This window comes from Podarcis erhardii (genome assembly GCF_964252035.2).
Source record: "Podarcis erhardii genome assembly, chromosome: 16".
NCBI classification, from domain to species: Eukaryota; Metazoa; Chordata; class Lepidosauria; order Squamata; family Lacertidae; genus Podarcis; species Podarcis erhardii.
Window position 1 is genome coordinate 1,970,968 of NC_138514.1, and position 22,307 is coordinate 1,993,274.

Below are 22,307 nucleotides of genomic sequence, written 5' to 3' on the forward strand. Positions count from 1 at the left end.
GAGATGTACAACTGGGTGATCAAGTATGGATGCGAGTCTGGAGAGGTGAGCAATAAGCAGCCCTTGTTCACTGCTGCAGCCCATATTAATCCTTAGCATTTGGTGGACATTTTGATAGTTTTTCAGGAGTTCTTGCTAATATTTCCAGTTGCAATTAAGGAGATGGGAGATACAGGTTTCTGTCTTGTTTTTGTCTGCTGCTTCAATGGGTATCTTGCTTCCTTACACCATCAGTTGTCCCAACTATGTAAGCAGGACACTTGGACCATTGATGAGTTTTCCTAAAGCCTGATGAAATCTGAGGTTTACAAGCAGTGGTATCTGCTGGTTTTAGCTACATTGGGTACATTTATTTAGAAGAAGTGTCTGTGCTAGAAAAATCCCAGCCTCCTACCACTGAGCTACACCCCTTCCTCCTTCTAGATCACGGGAAGGCAATCTAAGGCCCGAGGGCTGGATCCGGCCCAATCGCCTTCTAAATTCGGCCCGTGTATTTTTACATGAGTAGAATGTGTGCTTTTATTTAAAATGCATCTCTGGGTTATTTGTGGGGCCTAGGAATTAATTCACCACCACCCCCGAAATATATTCCGGCCCCCCACAAGGTCTGCTGAAAAAGTTGATCCCTGTTCTAGACTGTACAGCGCAGACTTCCGGTCTGTTGCAGACCAAGAAGGAGAGTGGATTTAGGTCTCCGGGGAAAGTCCGATTTCATAGAGAAATTGGGGTCACGCAAAGGTGCTGCGGACTCCTAACAACCCCGAAAGGTTCGTTTCAGGTGTTGGGTACCCAGCTGCGCTCAGGAGCGTTCTCTCCACCGTCCGAATCGCTCCTTAAAGGAGTGGAGAAGACTGGTGAGATTGAGATGCGAGAACTAAGGAGTCATCTTCTAACTCTGAAATGAAGCCTCAGGCTCCTATGGGATAGAGTGACAGATTTTCCATGATATTTACAATTGAATCTAAAATTGAATGAAGAGTGAAAGTAGTGGACTAAATTAGTGGAAGATTCAGCAAAGTGGTGAGGTGAAAATAAGGAGGTCAATCCCGGCTCAGAGAGACTTTAAAGTGAATGACTTTACTTCCAAAGTGTAACGTTTGTATAAATTTCCCTACAGCGAGTCCTGATCGTATTGGGATTTAATACGGACGTCCTGCCTATCTGACACTTAACGACTTATTCTATTTGGGGGGGGAGAAGACCCCTTTGAATTACCGTATTTTTCGCCCTATAGGACGCACTTTTTCCCCTCCAAAAATGAAGGGGAAATCTGTGTGCGTCCTATGGGGCGAATACAGGCTTTCGCTGAAGCTTGGAGAGCGAGAGGGGTCGGTGCACACCAACCCCTCTCGCTCTCCAGGCTTCAGGAAGCTATCAGCAAGCCTGGGGAGCTTGCAGGAGTTACTGCAGGGCTCCCTAGGCTGAGGATAGCAGCCTGCTGCACGGAGCACGGGGTGCACTGAAGCAGAGCGCCCCGCGCTTCCAGCAGATATCCGCAGCCTAGGGACCCTGCGGGAGTTTCCAATAGAGAAAAAAGTATGACTGAATCAACCAATAACATACAAGATACAAGCAGCAATGATGGACTTAAAATAGGAAAGGCACCAGGACCAGATGGATTCACGGCAAAATATTATAAAAAATTAAGTCAAATTTTATTGACACCTTTGATGGATCTGATGAACAATATCTTTGAAAAGGGAGATATACTAGGTACATGGAAAGAAGCATTTATCATGCTGATACCTAAGCAGAAGGCAGACTTAACCCAGGTTAAAAATTATAGGTCTATCTCACTGTTAAATAATGATTATAAGATGTTTGCAAGCATCGTAGCAAATTGAATGGAGTTCTAAAATGTATGATACATGAAGACCAAGCAGGCTTTCTTCCTGAATGACAGATGAAACATAATGTACTAGACAAGGTTGCCCTCTTTCACCGTTATTGTTTATAACTGTCCTGGAAATTTTGTTGAGAAATATGAAAACAAGAGAAAAGATAAAAGGAATTAATATTGGTCGAAAAGAATATAAATTAAAAGCCTTTGCAGATGATCTAGTTATAATAGTAGAACCGTTATCTAGTGCAGTAGAAGAACTGGATAGTAATAATAATAATAATAATAATAATAATAATAATAATAATAATTTTTTATTTATACCCCGCTCTCCCCAGCCAAGGCCGGGCTCAGAGCGGCTTACAAGCAAAATAAAAACAAGACGAATGATTACAACTTAAAAACAAAAATAAAATACAACATTAAAATAATGGAACATTAAAATATTAAAATGTAGCCTCATTGCAGGAGGAGAAGGAAAAGAAAAAATAAAATAAAAAGAGAGGGAGGGAATCAAATTGGTTCCAAGCCAAAGGCCAGGCGGAACAACTCTGTCTTACAGGCCCTGCGGAAAGAAATCAGATCCTGCAGGGATCTCATGAGGCAGAGCGTTCCACCATGAGACCAGATCTCATGGTCTCATGAGGCAGAGCGTTCCACCAGGCCGGAGCCAGAGTTGAAAAGGCCCTGGCTCTGGTCGAAGCCAATCTAACTTCCTTAGGGCCAGAGACCACTAGGGTGTTGTTATTTATGTACCTTGAGGCTCTCCGTGGGGCATACCGGGAGAGGCGGTCCCGTAGGTACAAGGGTCCTAGGCCGTGAAGGGCTTTAAAGGTCAAAAGCAGCACCTTAAATCTGACCCTGTACTCCACCGGGAGCCAGTGCAGCTTGAAAAGCACTGGGTGAATATGCTCCCATGGCAGAGACCCCGTGAGGAGCCTCGCTGCAGCATTCTGCACCCGCTGGAGTTTCTGGGACAGCTTCAAGGGCAGCCCCGCGTAGAGCGAATTACAGTAGTCAAGCCTGGAGATGACCACCGCATGGATCACTGTGGCCAAGTCGGGGCGCGAAAGGTAAGGGACCAACTGCTTGATGCGGCAAAGGTGGAAAAATATCGCCTTGGCTGTTGCTGTAACCTGCGCCTCCATGGAAAGGGAGGCGTCAAGGATTACACCCAAACTCTTAACGGAAGGCAATGGCACTAATTGGGACCCCGCAAGAGAAGGGAGTTGGTCCCTCATCCCCATGCCATCCTGACCTAGCCATAGGACCTCTGTCTTCGAAGGATTTAGTTTCAATCGGCTCCCACGAAACCATCCAGCCACAGCTTCCAAGCATCTGGTCAGTGTGTTCGGGGTCGAGTCGGTGTGGCCATCCATCAGCAGATAGAGCTGAGTGTCATCAGCATATTGGTGACAGCCCAGCCCAAAGCTCCAGATAATCTGGGCAAGGGGGCGCATAAAGATGTTAAAAAGCATCGGGGAGAGAATTGCACCCTGCGGCACTCCACACACCAAGGAGTGGCGCAACGACATTTCCCTCCCTAGTGCCACCCTCTGTCCCCGACCAGAGATAAAAGAGCACAACCAGTTATGGGCTATGCCCTGTATCCCCACGTCTGCGAGGCGGTGGTCCAGAAGATCATGATCGACCATGTCAAAGGCTGCTGACAAATCTAAAAGGATCAGCAGTCCTGACCCGCCTCGATCCAGTTGTCTACGGAGATCATCTGTTAGGGCAACCAGAGCCGTCTCCGTCCCAAAACCAGGACGGAAACCGGACTGAAATGGATCTAATGCCGATGTTTCCTGCAGAAACCTACCAAGCTGTTCAGCAACCGCTCTCTCAATTACCTTACCCAGGTATGGAAGATTTGAAACTGGGCGGTAATTGGATAGGTCTAAGGGATCTAATGAAGTTTTCTTTAAGAGTGGACACACCACTGCTTCCTTCAGTTCCCCTGGGAATGTCCCCGTGTCAAGGGACAAATTGATAATTTCAACCAGGGGGGTCCGCGCAACATCTGGACACTCCCTAATCAGCCAAGACGGGCACGGATCAAGGAGGCAGGTGGTGGGCCTACCAACTTGGAGGAATCTATCCACATCAGTAGGGAGTATCCGATCGAAATGGTCCAACACTGGACCTGAAGTCAGTCGAGGTGCCTCCAGTTCAGTCACTGTATCTAAATTGGTAGGGAGGTCATGGCGGAGCAATAGGACTTTCTCCGCAAAAAAACTCGCGAATGCCTCACAGCTGTGGGTCAAATTTGTGCTTAAATTTGGTTGTCCTCCTAAGGACGTTATTGACCTAATTATTCTAAAAAGTTGTGCCGGGCGAGAGCTAGCGGATGCAATGGAAGCTGCAAAGTAAGATTTCTTAGCAGCTTTCATAGCCATCTCATAGGCTTTCATAAGCGTCCTATAAGATGTTCTTGAGGTTCCATCACGAGTCCGTCGCCATACTCGCTCTAGCCGTCTGAGATCCCGCTTCATTTTCCGGAGCTCCTCAGTAAACCAAGGGGCCCGGTTTCGACGGGGTCGCAGAGGGCACTTAGGCGCGATCTCATCAATGGCTGCCAAGAGCCGGTTATTCCAGTCCTCAACAAGGTCATCTAATGAGTCGCCAGGAGGAGCAGGGTTCTGCAAGGCTTGTCGGAATCTATCAGGATCCATCAGTTTTCGCGGACGAGCCCAAATAGGTTCGCCACCCGAGCCAGGGAGGAGCGGGAAGTCAATCTTGGCTTTCAGAGCGTAGTGATCAGACCATGGCACTTCCACAGCAGGGAGCATGATCACATCTATGCCAGCCCCAAAGATCAGATCCAGCGTGTGGCCTGCTTGATGAGTGGGGCCCAAAACAACCTGGGAGAGCCCTAGTGTTGCAATGGAAGTCACTAGGTCCAGGGCCTGTGAGGAGGGAGCGGCATCGGCATGGACGTTGAAGTCTCCCAAAACCAGTAGGTTTGGGAACTCCAAGGCCCAGCCCGCCACCACCTCCAGCAGGTCTGACAGGGTGGCTGCAGGTGTTCTGGGTGGTCGGTACACCAGCCAGACAGCCAAGCTCTCCTTGGTGCCCCACACGAGACCAACACATTCAATGCCGGAGATCGCTGGTGATGGCAGAGCTCTGGAAGAGCAATCCTCCCGGAATAACAACACTACTCCTCCCCCCCGACCCACAGTCCGCGATTGATGGAGGACAGAGAAACCTGGGGGTGTTATCTCATGTAGGGAGACTACTTCGCCTTCCCATACCCAGGTCTCTGTCATGCAAGCCAGGTCAATCCCCTGCAAGACAAAAAAGTCATGCATGGTGGCGGTTTTGTTGCCTATGGACCTGGCATTGCACAGCACCAATGACGGAGGTGTGTAATCCTTGCTCTCCCTACCCTCATCCCTTAGCATGGGGCGTAGATTGGAAGGGGTTCGAGGACCACTGTATCCTCGTAGTAGTAGTGCTTCTGGTAGAAGTAGGAGCGAATAGAACAATTTGGACAAGTAGCAGGATTTAAATTAAACAAAAAGAAAACAAAATGCTTGTTAAAAATATGGAAGAACATGTGAAATACAAACTGCAATGCAAAATAGGTATGATGTTGTTTAGTCGTGTCCGACTCTTCGTGAGCCCATGGACCAGAGCATGCCAGGCACTCCTGTCTTCAAAATAGGTATAGAGGTGGTAAAAAAGGTAAAATATTTAGGAGTCTGGTTAACACAGGGGTCAGCAAACTTTTTCAGCAGGGGGCCAGTCCACTGTCCCTCAGACTTTGTGGGGGGCTGGACTATATTTTTGTGACATGTTGAGTGACGTTTTCAGGTCACTGGTGGGTTCGTCATGTGCCCTCTGAATGTACATTAATCGGTCATTGCCTGTATTCAACTCCTTCAACACCCTTCTTCATTCAGTGACAGAGATGGCACCGCATACATTTTAGTATCGGAGATGTGATTGTCAGCTTTCTTGTGAATGTGGAAATCCTTCTGCTAACAGAATAGTAACATAGCACAATAATGGAGGTATATATATATATGCCTGTTGTCTTAGTCAGGGGTCAGCACTGTACAATCCAAAACAGGGATCAGCAAACTTTTTCAGCAGGGGGCCGTTCCACTGTCCCTCAGACCTTGTGGGCGGCCGGACTATATTTTTTGGGGAAAAAATAATAATGAAGGAATTCTTATGCCCCACAAATAACCCAGAGATGCATTTTAAATAAAAGGACACATTCTACTCTACTTGGACCGTTCCTGGGCCAGATTTAGAAGGCGACTGGGCCGGATTCAGCCCCCGGGCCTTAGTTTGCCTACCCATGGGTTAACATCTAAATCTAAAAATATAAATTTATTTAAAGACAATTACACACCGGTTTGGAATGGAATCAAAAGAGATTTAGAAGTGTGGGGAAGAATTAATTTATCAGCGATTAAAATGAATGTGCTACCCAAAATGATATTTTTATTTTAGTCAATACCAATTATAAGTGGTGTAAGTATTTTTAAGGAATGGCAAAAAATAATAACAAAATTTGTCTGGCAAGGGAAGAAACCAAGAATAAAGAATAAGATACTTACAGATGCCAAAGAGAGAGGGGGTTTCTCCCTACCAGATTTGAAATTATATTATGAAGCTTCTTGTCTTTGTTGGATAAGAGATTGGATATTGCTAAAAATACAGATTTATTAGATTTGGAAGGATTTAATAACAGATTTGGGTGGCATGCATACTTATGGTATGAAAAAGTTAAAGGTTTTCTGAACCACATACTGTAATCCGAAAAATCAATCTATGAGGTTTGGAATAGATACAAGAATTTATTAGAACGGAAAACAACTTGGTGGCTTTTAACGCTAGAAGCGACAACTGTTAAAAAGTTAAATATGGAGGATAAGTGGGCCACCTATGGAGATTTGTTAATAGAAACAGACAATCAATGGAAATTGAAGCCCTTTGAGGAGATAAAAGAGTTAGTAAACGATTGGTTGCATTATTGTCAAATAAATGAAGTGTTTAGAGAAGATAAAAATAAAAATGGATTTGAAGCTATAAGATCTAGATTTGAAATAGATTTATTAAGCAATAAAGTAAAAATATTGTAAAAAATGTGTAAGTTACTGTTGGAATGACATACAAAAGATGTCTGTCCAGCGCGCGGGGCGCTCTGCTTCAGGGCGCCACGCGCGCCGGGCAGCAGGCTGCTATCCGCAGCGTGGGGAGCCCTGCGGGGAACTCCTGCAGGGCTCCCCATGCTGCGGATGTCTGTCCGGCGTGCGGGGCGCTCTGCTTCAGGGTGCCCCGCCCGCCGGGCGGCAGGCTGCTATCCGCAGAGCGCCCCGCGCGTCGGACAGACATCCGCAGCGTGGGGAGCTGGACAGACATTGGCCAGCCCCACAAGCTCGGGGGACAGCAGGGAGGCGCCGCCATCCCACTGTTCCCCGACCTGGTTTTGGGGGGGAAATAAAGGGGAAAAAATTTTCCTTTATTCCCCCCTCCCAAAAGTAGGTGCGTCCTATGGGACGGAGCGTCCTATGGGACGAAAAATACGGTATATAGGATTGCACTGTACAATCTATTTTTTATAAAACATTTTTTATTGGTTTTTACAAATATTTTCTTGCATGACACTATATTTTGCACAAATAAAACATTTGGCTTTATAGGCCTGTGATTTCCCTCCTCCCCGACAACTGGTTTTCAAATTTAATCTCAATATACTGCATTTTCCTGTATTTTCCTGCAGGGCTCCCCACGCTGCGGATGTCTGTCCGGCACGCGGGGCGCTCTGCTTCAGGGCGCTCCGCCCGCCAGGCGGCAGGCTGCGGACAGCTGCGCAAAGCACGGGGCGTCCTCCAAAGGGCGCCCCGTGCTCCGCGCTGCCGGCTGCCACCCGCAAGCCCTGCGCACCGGGGGGAGTTCCCCCGGGCGTGCAAGGCTTGCGGACACCTGCGCGAAGCACGGGGCGTCCTCCAAAGGGCGCCCCTTGCTCCGCGCTGCCGGCTGCCGCCCGCAAGTCTTGCGCGCCCGGGGGGAGTTCCCCCGGCACGCAAGGCTTGCGGATAGCTTCCTGGAGCCTGGAGAGGGAGAGGTGCGCACCGACGCCTCTCACTCTCCAGGCTTCAGCGAAAGCCTGCATTCGCCCCATAGGATGCACACACATTTCCCCTTCATTTTTGGAGGGGAAAAAGTGCGTCCTATAGGGCAAAAAATAGGGTAAGTATGTCTACTCAGAATTCAGAAGTCCTACTGAATTCAATGCTGTTAACTTGCAGGGCAGCAGCTGAAGAAGGAGCAAAAGGGGTTTTCTTGTGTGTGTGTTTCTTGTGGCTGATTAGCTGCAATCCCTGTGCAAAGGTCAGATGGGGCAGGGTTTCTGTTGAGGCAGGTGATTAGCTGTGGGAGGAGCTTATCAGAGCTTGCAGGGCAGCGGCGTTTGATCCATCTTTTAGACTTAGGGGAGCTAGTCTCAAACGTTTGTTGGGGGAGACCTAGGTTTTTTTTGGGGGGGGAGTTATTTGTCCTGTCTTCACGCTTTTTATGATGGAGGACAGCTGTAGCCACCCCCAACAACACGTTCTCAAGATGGAGGGTGAGGGAACAGCTGCAGTCGCCTGCGGTTCCTGCGCAATGTTTGCCATCTTGCCAAAGGTTGCAGGCAGCTTTACCTGCAGCACTTGCATGTTGATTGCCCTCTTAGAAGACAAAGTCCAGCAACTGGAGGAACGTGTAGCTACGCTCCAAAGAATTAGAGAGCTGGAGCTCTTCTTGGAAGCAACAGAGCACACCGTCTCCACCAAGGAGGAGACAGGGGACTCCCCTGAGAAGGAGGCTAGTTCACCAACACAGGAGCCAGATATATGGAGAAATGTGACTCAAAGAAGTAGGAGGCCCAGGGTTCACTCTGATTGTTTAGAAATACACAATCGCTTTGAGGTCCTCTCCCCTAGCATGGAAGACGAAGAGCAGACTCCATTTGAGGATCTCTTCCTCATTACAGTCGATCAGATATATGACGACGAGCAGCAAAGTCAGTCCTCAGGGAATGTGCAGGCGACCTTGGAACGGACAGCTCATGGAAGAACCCCGACCAGACCTAAGAGGAGGCGTGTAGTGTTGATAGGGGATTCCCTACTGAGGGGAACAGAAGCAGTGATCTGTGGGCCTGACAAGATGTCTCAGGAAGTGTGCTGTCTCCCCGGGGCTAAGATCCAAGATGTAACTGAACGACTGCAAGGAATCATAAAACCCACTGACAAATACCCCTTCCTCTTGGTTCATGTGGGAACCAATGACACTGCAAGCAATAGCCTCCAGAAGATCAAAAGAGACTACGAGGCTCTGGGCAGGAAATTGAAGCAATTAAATGCACAAATTGTCATCTCATCTGTCCTCCCAGTTGAACGACGTGGCCCAGGGAGAGAGGGAAAAATAGTGGAAGTGAACAGCTGGCTTCGGAAATGGTGTAAACAGGAACAGTTTGGATTCTTAGATCACGGACTGCAGTTTCTTGAAGATGGACTTCTGGCAAGCGATGGGCTGCACCTCACAACGGTTAGGAGGAATGTTTTTGCCAAAAATCTCAGAAACCTCATCAGGAGGGCTTTAAACTGACTAATGTGGGGGAGGGAGACAGTGCTCCTGAAGGTAGGAGTCTATCAATTGATGAAGATGATCATCCAAATGTCATAGACCAAATGGAGCAAACAGCACGCAGACCTAGTGGTGGGAGGAAAAAATCCTCAAATAAGAGACACGGGGGAATGATTAATAGACTTCAATGTCTGTACACTAATGCGCAAAGCATGGGAAATAAACAAGATGAGCTTGAGCTCTTGGTACAGCAAACTAAATATGACATAATAGGCATCACTGAAACCTGGTGGGATAAGTCCCACAATTGGAATGTAATAATGGAGGGATACAATCTATTTCAGAGAAACAGACCAGACAAGAAAGGAGGAGGAGTGGCGTTATATGTCAGGGATGTGTATACCTGTGAAGAGATCCAAGATTTAGAACCTCAAAGCCAAAGTGAGAGCATTTGGGTCAAAATTAAGGGAGAAAAGAATACCAGGGACCTCATTGTGGGAGTTTACTATAGATCTCCAAGCCAAACGGAGGACATAGATGATGCCTTCCTGGAACAGATGGCCAAGCATGCAAAAGGAAGGGAGATAGTAGTAATGGGGGACTTCAGTTACCCGGATATTTGTTGGATGTCAAACTCAGACAAGAGCATAAGGTCAAACAGATTACTCACTGGCCTTGCAGACAACTTTGTTGTACAGAAAGTGGGAGAAGCAACAAGAGGAACAGCCATTTTAGATCTGGTCCTAACCAATGTTGATGACCTGGTTAGTTGGGTAGAAGTGGAAGGATCATTAGGCGCGAGTGATCATGCTCTTCTGAAGTTTACTATACAGCAGAAAGGAGCAGCCAAGCATACTAGGACTCAATTTCTTGACTTTAAGAAAGCCGACTTCATAAAACTTAGGGAAGTGCTGGGTGAGATCCCATGGACAGTAATACTAAAAGGAAAGGGAGTTCATGATGGCTGGGAGTTTGTTAAGAAGGAGATAGTAAAAGCACAACTTCAGGCAATACCAATGAGACAGAAACATGGAAGGTGCCTAAAGAAGCCAGGGTGGCTATCTAAAGAACTTTTAACTGAGTTAAGATTAAAAAAGGATGTGTACAAAAAATGGAAAAGGGGGGAAACCACCAAAGAGGAATTCAAACAAATAGCCAGCACGTGTAGACACAAAGTCAGAAAAGCTAAAGCACAGAATGAACTCAGGCTTGCTAGAGAGGTTAAAAGCAACAAAAAAGGCTTTTATGGTTATGTTCGTAGCAAAAGGAAGAACAAAGAAACAGTGGGGTCACTCAGAGGAGAAGATGGTGAAATGCAAACAGGGGACACAGAAAGGGCTGAACTCCTCAATGCCTTCTTTGCCTCAGTCTTCTCCGATAAAGAAAACAATGCCCGACCTGAAGAATTTGGAGCAAATGATTCAGCAGAGGAAACACAGCCCAGAATAACCAAGGAGATAGTACAAGAATACTTGGCTAGTTTAGATGTATTCAAGTCTCCAGGGCCAGATGAACTGCATCCAAGAGTATTAAAAGAACTGGCAGATGTGATCTCAGAACCACTGGCAGTCATCTTTGAGAATTCCTGGAGAACAGGTGAAGTCCCGGCAGACTGGAGGAGGGCAAATGTTGTCCCTATTTTCAAAAAGGGGAAAAGAGAGGACCCAAATAATTACCGCCCAGTCAGTCTGACATCAATACCAGGGAAGATTCTGGAGCAGATCATTAAGCAAACAGTCTGTGAGCACCTAGAAAGGAATGCTGTGATCACCAATAGTCAGCATGGATTTCTGAAAAATAAGTCATGTCAGACTAACCTGATCTCGTTTTTTGACAGAATTACAAGCCTGGTAGATGAAGGGAACGCAGTGGATGTAGCCTACCTTGATTTCAGAAAGGCATTTGACAAGGTGCCCCATGATATTCTTGTAAAGAAGCTGGTAAAATGCGGTCTTGACTATGCTACCACTCAGTGGATTTGTAACTGGCTGACTGACCAAACCCAAAGGGTGCTCATCAATGGTTCCTCTTCATCCTGGAGAAGAGTGACTAGTGGGGTGCCACAGGGTTCTGTCTTGGGCCCCGTCTTATTCAACATCTTTATCAACCACTTGGATGATGGACTCAAGGGCATCCTGATCAAATTTGCAGATGACACCAAACTGGGAGGGGTGGCTAACACCCCAGAGGACAGGATCACACTTCAAAACGACCTTGACAGATTAGAGAACTGGGCCAAAACAAACAAGATGAATTTTAACAGGGAGAAATGTAAAGTATTGCACTTGGGCAAAAAAAAAATGAGAGGCACAAATACAAGATGGGTGACACCTGGCTGGAGAGCAGTACATGTGAAAAGGATCTAGGAGTCTTGGTTGACCACAAACTTGACATGAGCCAACAGTGTGATGCGGCAGCTAAAAAAGCCAATGCAATTCTGGGCTGCATCAATAGGAGTATAGCATCTAGATCAAGGGAAGTAATAGTGCCACTGTATTCTGCTCTGGTCAGACCTCACCTGGAGTACTGTGTCCAGTTCTGGGCACCACAGTTCAAGAAGGACACTGACAAACTGGAACGTGTCCAGAGGAGGGCAACCAAAATGGTCAAAGGCCTGGAAACGATGCCTTATGAAGAACGGCTAAGGGAGCTGGGCATGTTTAGCCTGGAGAAGAGGAGGTTAAGGGGTGATATGATAGCCATGTTCAAATATATAAAAGGATGTCACATAGAGGAGGGAGAAAGGTTGTTTTCTGCTGCTCCAGAGAAGCGGACACGGAGCAATGGATCCAAACTACAAGAAAGAAGATTCCACCTAAACATTAGGAAGAACTTCCTGACAGTAAGAGCTGTTCGACAGTGGAATTTGCTGCCAAGGAGTGTGGTGGAGTCTCCTTCTTTGGAGGTCTTTAAGCAGAGGCTTGACAACCATATGTCAGGAGTGCTCTGATGGTGTTTCCTGCTTGGCAGGGGGTTGGACTCGATGGCCCTTGTGGTCTCTTCCAACTCTATGATTCTATGATTCTATGAACTCTAAGAAAAGTGGGTATATCGTTGCAGCCTTAGCCTGTTGTAGGAAAAACAGCAATGTTGCAACACTTTAAAGATTAATCTGCTTATTTATTTATTACATTTATATATCTCTTTTCCTCCCAAAGGAGCCCAGGGTTTCAAACACACAAGGGATAAAATAAAGAATCTAAAAATAATTCCATTATAGACGTAGACTGGGAAAGAGTTCTACTTAAAAGGCTTATGAAAGAGCAGGGTCTTTAGTAGGCACACAGTAGGCAAACACATTCTTTATTACAGTCCAGAGACCTGCAGAAACAATTCTTAAAGCAGGAACACATAGAAAATATTCCAGTAGAGTCACTGTGTTTTATCCGGAGCATGTTTATTTCTAATTCTTATTACCTCCGAGAGAAATTTTGCCACAGCCAGGGTAATAATTTGTCATATCTTTGAGAAGATACTTGAGATAGTAGGTTTCAGAATTCCCAGGTAAATTTGCCATTAAAATTTTAATTAATTCATAGAATCATAGAGTTGGAAGAGACCACAAGGGCCATCGAGTCCAACCCCCTGCCAAGCAGGAAACATTGATCCCTGGCTTGTTTATACAGCCCGCAGTGTAGTAAGATAAGCTTCATACAATCAACAGCTTCTTGGCCTTTTGACTAAGATCAAGTGTAGTCTTCAGTAGGCATTGAAAACATGGGTAGTCTGTGCCTAATATTGAACAGGAGGGAATTCCAAAGGGTAGGAGCTGGAACACTAGAGGCCTGATTCCTATATTCTGCAGACTGAACCACTGGAGAAGGTGGTATCTGCAGGAGGCCCTCACCTGCAGAGCACAGTGACTGACTGGGTAGAGAAGGAGCAAGAGGGCCTTTTACTCCTTTTCCTTACCTTCGTATGATGTTTGAGCATTATTAGAGCCATCTAACCAGTGGCTGTTAGAAGAAACAGAACACTGGCCCAGGTGGCGCTTTAGCCAGATATGACAGAGCAATTCTTACCTTTATATGTTCAAGAAAGGAAGGGAAGGAGGAATTGGCTTGGAGACTGAGAGTGAAAAAGAGATCTAGGAGTGACTTAAGAGTAAGGAGAGGCAACCATGGCAGAGGACGCTGATGTTGGGATATGGGAGGAAGGGATACAAACATTACCTATTTCATCTATGAAAATGATGCAGGGCTGAAGCTTGGTTGCCAGTGAGAAGACGGCAGCTGTGAGCTTCTGTGACTCTCCATACCATTTGTCCGTCAGCGTAGATGCTTGCAGGTTGATGAACCTGCATCCTGAAGCCTGGGCTGTTGCTTTGGCAAGAAGGCTTTTCCCACAACCCGGAGGGCCATAAAGTAAGACACCTGGTAGCAAGGAAAAACCCATCAGCACAGGTTCACAGTCTACCTCCCTTTTTTATGTGAGAAGTTCATCCCCACTTTCTGATTGTATTATAAAGCCCACCAGGAACAATTTTCTAATTCAAAGATTGCCAGCCCTCTGGGGCTCATGGGCAGATGTGCAGATCAGAGAAACTTGTGGGCATTGTACATACCACAATCATGCACACATGCACTGCAGCCACACGCATATGTCTACACAGCAAATACTTGCACACTCCCCCAACCATTAGGCTTGGAAAATGTGCTTCTCTCCCCACCCCACCCCAGCCTAGTTAGAGAGTGGTCTTCTTGCAGAGGGCAGCTGGGGAGGCAAAAGATAAGCATTCCTCCCCGGCTGCCATCTCCAGGAAGATCTCTCGCTCCACACACAACAATTAGGCTTGACCCTCCCATCAGCCAAGGTGAGGTGACCATCTCAGGGCAGCAGATCCCGATGTAGATCTTCATTCACCCTTTCTTCCCTAGCAGGGAGGGGGACACTAGTGGTTTGTTTCAGGTGCCAACATCTGTTTTGTGAGGTGGGCGTTTCAGAACAGGAGAAGGGAGAGTTGACACCCCCCCCCCTTGGAAAAAGGCTTCTATTGTCTATAACAGAATGACCAAGCTACATCCTCTATTGGTAAATTAATTGAGCAGGTTTCCCAGCATACTCAGGTAATTGACAATTTGCAAGGAGCTACGGCTGAAAATTATAAATTAGCTGTGGAAGCCAATCAAAAAGCAGAGCAGGCAAACCGAAAAGTTGATGAGATTAAGGGGGAAGTAAGGCCTCTGAAAAGACAGGTAGGGGAACAACAAGCCTGCCTGTCACTGGTTGAATTGAAAAGTAAGGAAAATAATCTCAGGTTAAGGGCCATCCCAGAATTGGAGGCAGGCAATTTAGAGGGATTTCTGACACTTCTATTTTCCAAATTCTGGGGAATTGAGGAAGATAAAGATTTCAAAATCGTGACGGCCTTTAGACTGGGAAGATCGGTAAAGAAAGATAAGGCTAGAGACTGTCTGGTTATTTTGAGATCAAGAGAGGAAAGAGATAAGATATTAGGCCTACATTTTAAAAAATCCTTGGAGATAGAAGGTAAAAAGGCTGAAATCTACAGAGATATACCTAAACATTTATTGGATGTTTTACTTTAATTAAAATAGCTTTGATTTGGAGGGATTTGTTAAATTTAAACTGAGTAGAGCACTTAATTTAATTCTGTTGAAATAACGCTTTCAAGCTGGGGGAAATGTTGTTTTTGTTGTCGACGGAAAAATGCTAATGGAAGTATTAATGTTTAATACCTAATGCTGCTCTTGCTGCTGCCCAACTGACTGAGGCAATTCCGTGTTGATGTACGTTCTGTTTGTGTGCATGTGTGGTGCCAGGTCCCCAGAAGTGGTCCCTGGAAACGGGGAGCAGATCTTAGCCGAGCCCCGCCATCCCTCCCTGCGTGTGTCAGCTGTGGAAGCTCCACCCCCACCCCCACCCCGGCTTGCGGGAGATGAAGGAATGGCAGGCCGTTTTACGCAATTTTGCTTTTGTGTGGGGGGGCCCAGAACAGAACCCCTGGGTAAATGGGGAGTCACTTGTACATACCCAGCAAGTTTCTTAAGTGGACAACAGGTAGAAAACTAACCCTCTGACCATAATAACTTATTTGATATGTAGGGTTTGGCTAAATAATGCAGATTTTAAAAGGAAGTAAACACTTTCCTTAAGTCTCAAAAATGATATTGAGTAGCTAGTAAATTGCCCCTTGTTCCAAAATAAATACCTCTTGGGGGCTGGCAGAGCCTGGAGTGCTGCAACAAGTGTTGCCGCTGGAATGGGAGGATCACAGTGTCCTGGAGTTCGCTGACCATCTCATCCAGGCCTGCAATGTCCTTCCAAGTTACCTGTAGGTGGGACAAGCTGTGAGCAGTTGGCAGATAACAAAGGGACTAACAAAGGTTAGAAATTTGAATCTAAATGTAACTGCACTATTTTCCTGTTATCCTTGGCTTTTCTATTCATTCTGTCACTGTTTTTCCTCCATTATAACCAACCATTCAGACTAAGCTCTTTGGGGTAGGGACCTTTTCTATCTATTCTTGGTTTAAAGGGTTGTCTACATCAGCAATTTTCATCCTTTTTAAAGAACTGACGCAAACAGACATATGGGGCCCATATCTTAATTGTTTGCCATTTGTAGAGTGGTATTTGGACTGGTGGTTGTGCTGCTGTTGTGACCCATCTTAGATCAGGTCATGACCTGAAAGTGGGTCCCAACCCACCAGTCAAAGACCCAACAGTCTATATTGATGTGCTGCAAAGTGCTAAAGTTCCAGATCTGAATTACTAATTCTGGTGTGAACCCACACAATCTCATTTCAGAACTAAGATATATGCAACTTTTTTTTCCCTGACCGTTTTTCTTCAGCAGAGAGCCTCAAAACTCTCTTGCGTTTTGTCAAGAGGAGCAGCAGCCTGGCCACCTACCTTGATATCCTTTGGAACCACCAGGTGAGCGGCAATGATCATCTCATGCTCTGCCAGCTTCACTCCTTCCACCCCAATGAATGAATGAATGAATAGACTTTATTGGTGTTTCCTGATGGTGTTTCCTGCTTGGCAGGGGGTTGGACTCGATGGCCCTTGTGGTCTCTTCCAACTCTATGATTCTATGATTCTATTTGCGTAGCCGACAGGCCATAGCATCAAAGGACAAACACCAACAAAAATACATTACGAATATAGTTACCATAAAATCTTATGACCTATTAAAACCCTGGGTAGAAGCTGGATTATCATTCATCCATGACCCTCTGTCCCATGGGCGGCGGCCTTTTCTCTGGTAGATTGTTCCAGGTCGGTTAAGTGAATAGACCAGCCAAATTGAAAGATTATAAATATAACCTCGGCGGGATGGTCAGGACAGGGAGAAAGGTAATAATAACCAGATGCGGATAAATTAATAATCTCAGTACTTAAAACTTGGCAGAGGTAATAAAATAATAATAATAAAACGTAATTATAATAATAATAATAATATCCTAGGCAAGGAATCCGGGTGACTGATGTCATTCAGATAGCAGCTCTCAGTCTCATTGCTCTCTTGATAAATTTGGCAACCTTCTCTGTTGTCGAGCTGTTCTGGTCGGCTAGGAGTGAGAACAATTTGGCTTCACAAAAGCGGCCCAGGATGGCAGATAGGAGCGGCGTGATGGTCTCGTCCCTGAGATCTTTATATAGGGAGCAAGACAAGAGAACATGTGACACAGTCTCTACGTAGCCAGCTCCACAGGGGCAGAGCCGGTTCTCGAATGAATTTTTTTGATATCTACCTTCAAGAACAGCTGAGGGTAACATATTTAGTCTGGCCAGTGTAAAGGCCCGCCTAAGTTTTGGAATGGTTAAGGTAGACAAATAAGGTGCCCGAAAATCAAAGTGGGAGGGGGGCAGATAAGCATACCAAGCACTAAATTTCTTAATATAGGCCAGATTATTCTGCTGCTTAATATCCTTCATGCGCTGGTCAATAAAGGTTTTTGCCTTGGGGAGACCCATTTTCAGGAGATGCTGTGCTTGGAGGCCACATGTAAGTAGTTTTTGATGCACTACTTTGGACCACCGACTTCTGTGAGCATCTCGTGCTACTAGAGGTAGTAGTCCGGATGGGTTTAAATTTAAGCGAAGCCAATAGTTGAATGTTCTTAACCAGGTCCGGGTTTCGACGGAGAGGAGGCCAGTCTCCAGCTGTAGGGCCGCATTTGGTGCGCATGGTGGAACGGCTAGAATCTGTCTTAAAAATTTAGACTGGACCGTTTCAAGTGTGCGGCAATGATTTCCCATCCAGATTTGGGCCCCGTAGAGTAATTGTGCCAAGGGTTTTGCTTGAAAGACCTCCAGAGCTGCTGGGATATGTCTGCCCCCCTTCGTAAAGTAAAAGCGAGACAGTATTTTGGCGCTTTGAGATGCTTTTTCCCTAGCATATTTATGATGGGCCTCCCAGGCCCCTGTTGACTGGAAAACTACTCCGAGGTATTTGAAAATTTTGACCTGTTCTATTGGCTGATTGTCCATCTCCCATCTGTGATGTCTGTGTCTCCTAGCGAAGACCATGACTTTGGTTTTTTGGTGATTAACCACCAGTTGATCTCTCCTGCAGTAGGCTGAGAATTCTCTTAGTAGCCTTTTGAGGCCTACTTTAGTTCGTGATAAGAGAACCGCGTCGTCCGCATAGAGGAGCGCTGAAATTGACTTTTCAGCCAATTTGGGGGCATGAAACTCCGGGGATGTTAGGTATTTGACCATGTCATTTATATATAAGTTGAATAAGGCCGGGGCTAAAATACAGCCCTGCTTGACTCCTTTGGTGGCTGGTACAGGGCCAATTAGATGCCCATTTACTGAGGTTCTTACATATAACTTGGAGTCTTTATATAGGTTTTTTATCAAGAATAGTAATATTTTGTCAATGTTGGTGGCATTGAGTTTAGCCCAAAGTTTGACTCGTGAGATCAAGTCAAAGGCCGCCTTCAGGTCAATAAATGCTGCATATAAAGTCCCACGTGTTTTATTGACGTATTTGTCAATGAGGTGTGCTAATACGAAGCAATGGTCTATTGTTGTTCTGCCCTGTCTGAAGCCGGCTTGCTCCTCTGCCAGAACTGCCTCAGTTTCCATCCAGTCAATTAGTTTGATGTGGAGGTGTTTGGCATACAGTTTGCTGGGGATAGTAAGGAGGCTAATGGGTCTATAGCTCGCTGGATCTGCCATAGGACCCTTTTTATAGATTGGAATAATTACTGCCTCTGCCCAGCAACCAGGTATTATGCCTGTTGAATCGATGTATGTAAATATTGATGCCATTATAGGAGCCCACCAACTGATATTGTTCTTCATGAGCTCTGCTGGAATGTGGTCTATGCCTGGGGCTTTGTTGTTTTTCAGTTGGGCAATTAGTTTCCCCACCTCCTCTATGGAGACAGGAAGCCAATATGGTAAATTCTCGGAGTAGGCACTTGGATCATTGTGCTGAGCTTTGTCGTCATAGAGCTTTGTTTTCAAAGAGGGTTTGGAAATATTTCATCCACTCCTGGGGTTCTACAGTACATGTGGGACCAATCCACTCCTGGCCCAGGAGGCTCATAATGGTACGCCAGAAGGAGGTTGAGTCTTTCTCATTCGAGGCCTTCACTAAATTACACCAGGCCAATCTCTCAGCTTTTTGTTTTTTTACCTTTAATAGCTGTTTGTAGTTTCGTCTTAAATAGATGTAAGCCATAAATAGCGAGGGTGCTCCGGTGTTTCTGTAATTCCAATAGGTTGATCTCAGACGTTTCCTTGCTTGTCTACACTCCAAATCAAACCATCTCTCTTGATCCTTTGCCCGCTTTGTAACAGAATTAAGTATCTCAGTTGTTAAGAAGGTCTTTAGTCTTGCTAATAACTCGTTGAACGAGTCCATGGCCTTCCCCCCGGTATTAGCTGATACAATGGCTGAGTAGATGGTCTTCACATCTTCCAAATGGAGGAGATAAGTTAGCTCTGTATTGAGCATGGGGGTGCAATTAATTCTTCTGGGGGCCAGTGATCCCAGATTAACGATGGGGGTGTAGTAAAGTTTAGCCGTGGGTTTGTTAAACGATGGACCATTGAGCGCTAAAATTAGTGGGAGGTGGTCGCTTTCGGTGTTATGTCCCACTTGAAACTTCGACACAGAGTTATAGGCGAATCTTGATATCAGAATGTAGTCTATCACACTTCCTCCCATCTTTGAAAAATGGGTATACTCCCCTGGGCGATCCTCTTCCTTACTACCGTTTAATATCATCAGCTCCCTTTTTTTTTGCAACCTGGGCTAGACATAGCCCCGAGAAATTGCATTTATTATCTTTAGAAAGTCGTGAAACGCCTGCTTCGGTTGGACTGATTATATTGGCTGTAAAGGTTGTTATCATCAATTCCCATACGGGCGTTGAAATCCCCCCCGATTATAATCGGTGTAGAAGGGTGGGAAGATTCTATGGAGTCTAGGAATGCCTCTAACTCTGCCCAGTTAGCTTTCACTATAGATTTTTTTTTGGCAGGGGGGCAGATAGACATTGACCACTACCAGTGCATCTTTCTTAAATTTGAGTAGGACTGCCGTGGCTAGTGAATTGCAGTTTGGGAGGGCTCTTAAGAAATGTTCAAGCTCTGTGGAGATAAAGCTAGGCCTACCTCCCCTCACAGATGGTGTAGCAAGTAGGGAGTGACAAGAATACCCATTGAACAGAATGGGGTCGCTGTGCCAGGTCTCTTGCAGGAGGATGATATCGAATCGCTTAAGAAACATTGCAAGTTGTTGATTGTTTTTCTTAGCGCGCCATCCTGCAATGTTCCAGGACAGCAGCTTTAATTCTTTGTCCCTCCATGGTGTAGATTTGTTGGGTCCACGGTGTCCAGTGACCCCTTTACATCTAAAAAAACACTCCCATTAAGTTTGTCAATAGGCATCTGCTGCATAAGGGAATGATTATCCATAACTCTTGGGGACTTAAGGGGGTGATTTGGACTTGGGGGAGTAGCTATTTCATTTGGGGAGAGTTTTAGATAGTTGAACCAGGTACTCAGAGATGTGACAGTCTGTTTTAGTTTTGCCTTACCATACACCAGCGGGGGCTGCAATTGGTCTTCCGAATCTACACATTTAAAGGCGCCTCCCACCGTCCTCTTGTCCACTAGGCACTTGGGGGATATAGGCCGTGTGTGAGAGCCTTCCGTAGTCTCAACATGGGCCTCCTTTTTGGTCAGTCTGCTTCTCAGGGTGTCCAGTCTAACCAAGATTTCCTTTTGGGCTGGCATCTGCAGTGACCAGAACCGATTTATTAGTGTATGTTCTTCTATGGAGAAAAAGTCCTCTCTGTCGTTCAAATGAAGTTGAGTCACAATAGGGGCTATGCTTTCCTGCTGGTGCACTAGGCTCTGGTTTTGCTGGTTTTGTTGCATATGCACTCTATCGTTTTGTTCCTCTGTTCCTGGTCTCCCTTCCCCCTTGGCCGCCAGTAGGGAGGTTAGCGGAGCTCTGTTTTCAAAGATTCTTAATAAATCTATTCCTTTCTTTAAAAATAGATTTCTTGTTCTAAAGATGAAGTTGACCAGATTATGATCTGTGAAAGTGATCAGGGCACGGACTGAATGTCCATCTTGATATAGGTAGTCTATACTGTCTATGTCGGTTGCTTTAACTGCCCCAGGTAGAATGTTGTTTATAATAGTCAGCAGGTGCCTCACGCAGTCTGTCCCTGTGCGAGGACCCAGTGGTTTTGGGTAGTTCGTGAATACCATCTTTTCCGGGCTTAGGACCAGGATCCATTCTTTCTTTCTACTGGGGGCTTGGAGTTCCCGCGGGTTCCCGTCTATATTGGGGGTCCCCGACTTACTTCTATTTGCAGTTGCTACAGGGGTCCTAGGTGGGTTCAAGACAGGAGCATCCAGCTGTAGTTTGGTTGCTTTTGTCAGGCTGGGCAAACATAGGGGGAGAACGGCCATGGGGGGGCTTATTTCTTTGAATGTACTTGGGGAATTATTTTCACATATGGGGCCACCTACCTTGATATCCTTTGGAACCACCAGGTGAGCGGCAATGATCATCTCATGCTCTGCCAGCTTCACTCCTTCCACCCCAATCTGCTTCATCAAGCGTTCTGCCTGCCGACAAAACAAAGAGGCCCAGAGTTGCAGTCCTCCCTTTATCTCAGAGATTTAATATAGGACTCTGCTATTGTCATGACTTGCTATTGTCATGACTACACACAGTGACTTGCACCTGGCACTTTTAGAAGAAGAATTTCATTTATAAAAGATAGAGTGAGGAAAAGGAATAAAGAAAAAAGTGAGTGAGAATGGAAAAAAAAATACTGTTACATAATAATAATAATAATAATAATAATAATAATAATAATAATAATAATTTATTATTTATACACCACCCATCTGGTTGTATTTTTCTTATCCTAATACACATATAACTGTCAATAACCTAATATATTATGGTTACAGCTGGGAAGCCGTGTTGGTCTGCCATCGTCAAAACAAAACAAAAAAATCCTTCCAGTAGAACCTTAGAGACCAACTAAGTTTGTTATTGGTATAGCTTATACCAGTAACAAACTCAGTTGGTCTCTAAGGTGCTACTGGAAGGATTTTTTGTTTGTTTGTTTTGACTAATTTATTATGTGTAAACTCATTCAAAATATCATTATATTTATTCAAATAAAGTGTGTGTCTGTTCATACATTGCCAATGTTGTCGTGTTTTCAAGCCATTGATTAAGGGGAATTGTATCGCTATTCTTCCAGTTCATCTGTCTCTTGGCCACCATTAGGGCATGTAGAATCCATTTCCTCAGTCCAGTCTAGTATATAGTTCAAGAGCATCTTAACATTTCCCGCTGAGTCTTGTTTATATAGTCCAGCACTTTCTTCCAAAATTTAGTAAATGTGGGACATCGTCTTCT

The 22,307-nt window shown here is 45.5% G+C and overlaps 1 protein-coding gene across 2 annotated transcripts in view; it reads right to left on the reverse strand.

The window, feature by feature from the left end:
- The window catches only part of LOC309331614 (outer mitochondrial transmembrane helix translocase-like), a 57,770-nt gene that overhangs the window by 15,740 nt on the left and 19,723 nt on the right, over positions 1-22,307 (reverse strand). For both annotated transcript variants that reach the window (XM_081843945.1, XM_081843944.1), the window contains exons 3-5: positions 21,401-21,499; positions 15,600-15,720; positions 13,600-13,800 (exon numbers count right to left, since the gene is read on the reverse strand). In XM_081843945.1, the coding sequence (XP_081700071.1) occupies positions 13,600-13,800; positions 15,600-15,720; positions 21,401-21,499 (421 nt within the window). The remainder of the gene's footprint in view (positions 1-13,599; positions 13,801-15,599; positions 15,721-21,400; positions 21,500-22,307) is intronic.